This window comes from Takifugu flavidus, chromosome 7, assembly GCF_003711565.1.
Source record: "Takifugu flavidus isolate HTHZ2018 chromosome 7, ASM371156v2, whole genome shotgun sequence".
Lineage (NCBI taxonomy): Eukaryota > Metazoa > Chordata > Actinopteri > Tetraodontiformes > Tetraodontidae > Takifugu > Takifugu flavidus.
In genome coordinates, this window is record NC_079526.1 from 8,238,782 (window position 1) to 8,244,781 (window position 6,000).

Consider the following 6,000-nt stretch of genomic DNA (forward strand, 5'->3'; position numbering starts at 1 on the left):
CCCAGCATGCAGCGCTGCCGTCACTGCTGACAGGAGGTCTTTCTGAATCACAGAGCTCAGGGAGAATTAGACATGAGCCGACTCCAACATACTCACAAATGCCATATAATCCTCACCTCATCTAATTTGCCCCTGTTTTAGATGTGATAAATGTTCAACGTTCCCTCCAGACATTCGCCCCGCTACAGTCGCCACAAAGCTAATTCCAGGACTGATTCCAGCAGTCCTCTGGAAAACAACTGGAAACATCTGAGAAAAGTCACGTCTTCAAACATGTTTCAACACGCGCAGAGACGTTCACACGTCAATTTGATAGACGGCGTCATGAAATACCAAACATCTTTGGTCTAGTTGTATCATTTTATTCCATTAATGTCTCAGAACTGTGAGCTGAACCTTGACGTCTCTCCTCTCTTTTGTCTGCTCTCTCTCCCTCCCCCTCTCCCCCCCCCCTCTCTCTCCCCCCCTCCCCCAGGTTCTCCCCCATCACCATCGACAGCATGACCAGCCTGGTGGGCATGAACATCCCCGGACACACGGGCACTGGCTGGTGCATCTTCGTGTACAACCTGTCCCCAGATTCAGACGAGAGCGTGCTGTGGCAGCTGTTCGGGCCCTTCGGCGCCGTCAACAACGTCAAAGTGATCCGTGACTTCAACACCAACAAGTGCAAAGGGTTCGGCTTCGTCACCATGACAAATTACGACGAAGCGGCCATGGCCATCGCCAGCCTCAACGGCTACAGGTTGGGCGACCGCGTCTTGCAAGTCTCCTTCAAGACTAACAAGACGCACAAGTCCTGAACTTTAGCAGGTAGAAGCAGTTGTCCCACAACTCTGTCAGCTCCAAAATTGCCCCCGATCCCCGTCCCCTCACCTCCGCCTGTCCCTTAAACCCTTTAGTCATGCCCAACTACAGCCATCCAACGCAGCAAAACCAACCGGAACACGAAGCGACCGACAAACACCGAACAAATTGAACTAGTAATGGCTTATATTATAACTTTGGACCTATAAGCCAATGTTGCCTAAGTATTACGAAAATGAAACGATGCTAATGTTCATGAGTTTTGGGGAGCTCCTGCGGCACCGCAGGCTTCTCGTTGTTGTATCTTCTTTCTGTTTGTTGTGGTCGTTGGTTTTCTCTTCTGTGTGAACAGTAGCAGATCCCTCTTATTTCAGAGAAGAGAACGTCCTTTTTAGATCGAAACCTTTTCTCTGTCTCGATTCAGGATTTGTTTTTCTTTTGTAAATCCGGATCCACTGTCGTTAGTATTATATACTGCAACCCCCCCACCCGGCGATAAAGGGGAGGGGGGGGGCTCTTTTTTAAATTGGTGAACCATTCATTCATTTTTAGTGTGTATTTGAAATGTCCCCCGATCAAATCCCAGACGGGATTAATCCACGATCTCAGTAACTCTGATGTAGGAAAAAAAAATTTCTAGCATTGTTTCCGTTTTGTATCGCAAACGAAACATAACGTCTTTCCTCACGGGGGTTCAGGGCGATGGGCGAGGGAGGGGAGGGGTTAGCTTTCCTGATGACACGTTCAGTGATTTAAGAAAAAAAAAAACAACACCGTTGCCAAAGAGAAGATCTCTTGGCCTGAGAAAAAAAAATGTGTTTAGAAAAAAAAAAGATAAAAATAAATAGAAAGATCTATTTTTATAAACGATGATTAAAATAATAATTATTGAAGAATTTTTACAAGAATCTGGATTTGAAAAAAGAGAAAAATATTTTGACTGGCTAACTGGGGGGGCCGGGGCGGGCGGGGGGGGGAGCACCACCTTGTCTTGTCGTTCTGCCGCGGTTCTTTATAGGATCTCTGAGGTTGTTTTTTGGGGAACGGAGTTGGCAGCGGTTTTGTAGATGGAATGTTTTGTGAACAGAGGTGCGGACCGAGGCAGGTGATTTTGGTAATTTTTCACATATGTACCAGTGCGTAATTATTCAACAGCGATACCCAAAAGGGAAGGGAGAGGGGTCTTTCCGAGGCCCAAAGCATCCTTTTAGTCCAGAGTCCAAAGCAAGAAGACCCTTTGTCCACTTGTGTTTGTCATCAGTCAATACGGGATATCAGTAAATAGATATATTCACATCTATCCATGTAGAGAGCATACTATACATTATCTATATCATTTCCTTCGCTCTATGTTTGTGGACTTACATTTGAGAAGTACTTCCTTTTAGCGATCAACAGTAGGTGCTATATTACATTATTCACATATCTTAAATATCCGACTTTGTTGTTCTATGTGTTGTTTAAAGAAAAAAAGAATACTTCGATGTTGGCATTGACTTGAGCTGCTGTTATTTGTTTAATATCCGTTTCGTTGTCGGCCCGAAAACTCTGGCGAGAGCGTTTCTTTCCCGGACCGCCAGATAAACACGTTCCCGGGGCCTCGTAGGACTCGCTGAGTTTTTTCCTTTTTTGTACACTTTTGGTTTGGCTTGCTGACTTTTCGGTTGACTTGCTGAGCGTGAAACGTTTGTCAAAACTAAATGATGATTAGCTAGTTCTGTTAGTCTAGATATTTGTTTCCTTAAAAAGGATCTATGACTAATGTGTCTTTATTTGCTGTGTACAAATAGATGATATATATATATACATATATAGTCTACCTTTGTTTTACGATATCTATTGTACTATATAAGTTGTCACTGTTTTTTGGTTTGAGCTTGTCTTTTTCATATGACGACTTATTATGAAGTGGTGGTTCAGTTACTTAGAAAAACTTGTGAGGAAACTGTTCAATTGTTGTCATGTTGCTTGTGGAGAAAAAAAAAAAGATTTGGATTAAACTTCCGTTAGCGACCGCGGCAAAAGAAATCGAACAAATATAACAGTTTATTCACTTATCCTTTGGAAAACTATTTATTTTTTATATTTATTTGTATTTATTCTATATTTATGGCCTAATTTATCTGTGTATTTATGTATTTATTTGTTTCATTGTCTGTGTATTTGCGTGATTCTGGTACAGGGAGGGGGGGCGTTTCTGAGCAAAGGGGAGCAAAGCGATGTGGAGAGGCTCTGCCAGTAGTCCACTGCACTGAGAGAACTTTTAGTACGTTTGTGCTTTGTACCAATATATCAAAATCACAATATAAAAAGAAAAAAATCTAAAAGTCAAGAAAACTGAAAAAAATGTCTGGAGGGTTAGGGGGCGCTCTTCCCTTATTACTAGAAACAGTTACTCGCTATGCATAATCCTAGTTAGTTCAATTTGCTATTGCTTTTTCTTGTCTTGTTAAATTGAAATCTTTAGATCTTTTTCAATAAAGTTTAGTCTTCATAGAATGTTATAAACAGTCGTTCTGGTTCAATATAATCTGTGATAAGTTTGTGTAGTTCCAAAAAGCCACTCCGTCCACACCCTCCCTCCACTAACTACCGCTTTGTGATGAAATCTTATGCAAAAATGTGGGTCTGAAAGCATAGTTTTCAGTTTCCAGCCAAACATTTTGTACAACATTTGGCTCCTGGAGGTTGGGGGCAGGAAGGCATTTGCTAAAGGAGCAAGTGTCGTTTGAGGGTCATTCATTGCACTGGACTAAATTGGTCGAAATCATTGAAGAGTCGAACCTTATTTTTGGGGGCGGGGGGGGATATTCATCCTGTTTTCAAAGGAAATACCAACAAATCTTTTAAAAATGAGAAATTGTGACCATTGCACACCAACTGTCCTTTACAGCAGTTGCTGCTATACTTAAGAAGTACTCTGGAAGTATGAAAGGGATTGTACCGATTCTATATTTTATATACTCTAATAGGATATATATTATATATTTTGAGAGCAGAAAGGTAAGGGAATGGTTCCAGGAGTATAAATATACTGAATTGGATTTTTTTCTGTTTGTTGTTAAGACTTGAATACATGAAGGAGGTGTGTGGAGAGTATCTGCAACACTCAGACGCATGCTGAGAACATGCTTCTAATGTCTCACACCATCCCAAAGGCCGGGTCATCTTATATCACCACCATCTCCACCCATCTCCAGCCAACCCACCCACCCACCAACCAGACCCCATCACGCTCTCTGCCGACGTCGGGAGCTCGAATTATGCAACGACCCCAGTAGAATGTTGTTCCCATGCGCGGACTTCTTTCCTAACACTGTACGACTTTTCAACTCTTAGAACGCGTGCCTGTGTTCTCCGCTTACGACCCGCGTGTGCGTGTGCGCGTGTGTGTGCGGGCGCGCATGTGTGCATGTCCGTATGCATGTCCCATTGCGTAACAGTGTGCGTGTTGTGCGTCTGTCCTCACACGTTTGTGTTTGTTGAGTAGCTCCAAATGTGCTTGTGAACAGTAACGTAGTGCGTTAAGTGTTTGTGATCAGGTGGGCGTGGCTGGGTCTCCTTCGTTCACATGTGTGCAAATGTACATGTGTGTGTCGGCGCGCGCCTGTGTGTGTGTGTGTCAGAGACGGTGTGCGTGGTGTGCTCAGACGTGTGTGTGTGTGTGTGTGTGTGTGTTTGAAACATGGGGCTGTGTCACCTGGCTCCATGCCCAGCCCCCGATGGCTCCCACCGTCCCCTGTAGCGCCTTATAGTGGCAGCCTGCCAGTAGGAACAACGCAGCCAGTAGTGGAGGAGGGAAGGTGAACAGAGGAACTCGGCTCTTCTTGTCGGTTTTCATTTTTCCTCCTGAGACGTGTTTGTTTACTATCTGAAAAACCTATAAAGGAAATCTTTAAAGACAAAAAAGACGAAAAAATGTTGACAGGGCCCCATGGCCGCGGCTCTCTCTACTCTCTCCTGCTTATGTTATTACTTACCAATTATCAATGATGATTATTATGATTATTATTGCTATTATTCTTAGTATTCTTATTCTTATTATTAATCCAATTACTGCGATGAATGACTTCATGTTATCCTTGCTAGTTTAGGTCATTTCTGAAACTGGAAACAAAATAAAAATCTTGCTGTAAATGTTTGTTTTTTCTTTTTCATAAAACTGTTGTGTTGGAATTATTTGTACTTTTGAATGTTGGGACAATAAAATGAGGTGTTAAAATGAGGTGTTTTCTCTGACTGAAATGGAAGAATGATGGTTCTGAGGGGACTGTTTATTAAAAAACGATTTAAAACGTAACATTAGTTGCCAGTTGGACGCATCAGAGACAGACCTTGATATTGAACAACCTTTAGGGTCAAATTGACAGAAAAGTAGCTAATATTTATCTAAAACGCCGCTCTTCTCACCTAATCTATCGTTTAAACTGAAGCCCGCCGAGGTCATGTGAGCGGCCGCAGCAGTAAATGACACATTTAATCTGAGCGACCTTCTGACCCCTGAGCAGGAACAGAAACACTACCAACACAAAGACCCCCCCGGCCCCGCGTGAGGCTCTGCAGCCGCAGATAAAACTGGAACCTGTCAGAAAATTGAAAACTTTCTGTGGCACAGATCTGCGCCGGGGGCTAATACCTGTGGTTATTAGTAGCTCAGCTCTTTGCCTAAGAGGAGAGTCCTTATTGTTCCTGTAGAGGAAAAACATGAAAGGGGAGCGTCTCCACCTGCTGCTGCGGCCCTGACGAGGCCCCCGTGGCCCCTCGGGGGCTTCGGCCGAGGCGCCTCCTGTCCCTCCTGATGCCCCCGTCCCCGTCTGAAGCCCGAGCACCTAAATGAGGACGTGCTCTTGAGCCTCTTTAAAGCCGCTCCTCCAGAGCAGAAAAGCATCGGCCACGGCTGATTGCACATTCACAGCCGTCGTTTCTATTTTCTGAATGGCTAAAAATATCAAAGCGGGCAGAAAGTTTCGCTCCGTGAAGCGAGGCTGTCGCGCTCCTTTCGCACCGCCAGCGCGTCGCCAGGTGCCACCATATGATCTTGCCTCTCAGCTTCTATATAAACGTCTTTTCTTCCGTCTGGGTGAGAGCCGATCGCGCTCACGCCGCGGTGTGAATGTCAGCATCCCGCTGAGCCGCAGCCGTCCACGGCTCTGCCAGGCGGCGGGCGGCGGGGCCTCGCCGCCGGAGCAGCGC

General features: G+C 44.6%; 1 protein-coding gene across 12 annotated transcripts in view; it reads left to right on the forward strand.

The window, feature by feature from the left end:
• elavl4 (ELAV like neuron-specific RNA binding protein 4) overlaps positions 1-5,029 on the forward strand; it is a 59,803-nt gene extending 54,774 nt beyond the window's left edge. For all 12 annotated transcript variants that reach the window (XM_057039172.1, XM_057039173.1, XM_057039170.1 and 9 more), the window contains one exon: positions 476-5,029. In XM_057039172.1, coding sequence (XP_056895152.1) covers positions 476-803 — 328 coding nt within the window. In that variant the 3' untranslated portion in view covers positions 804-5,029. The remainder of the gene's footprint in view (positions 1-475) is intronic.
• The last annotated feature ends 971 nt before the right edge of the window (positions 5,030-6,000 follow it).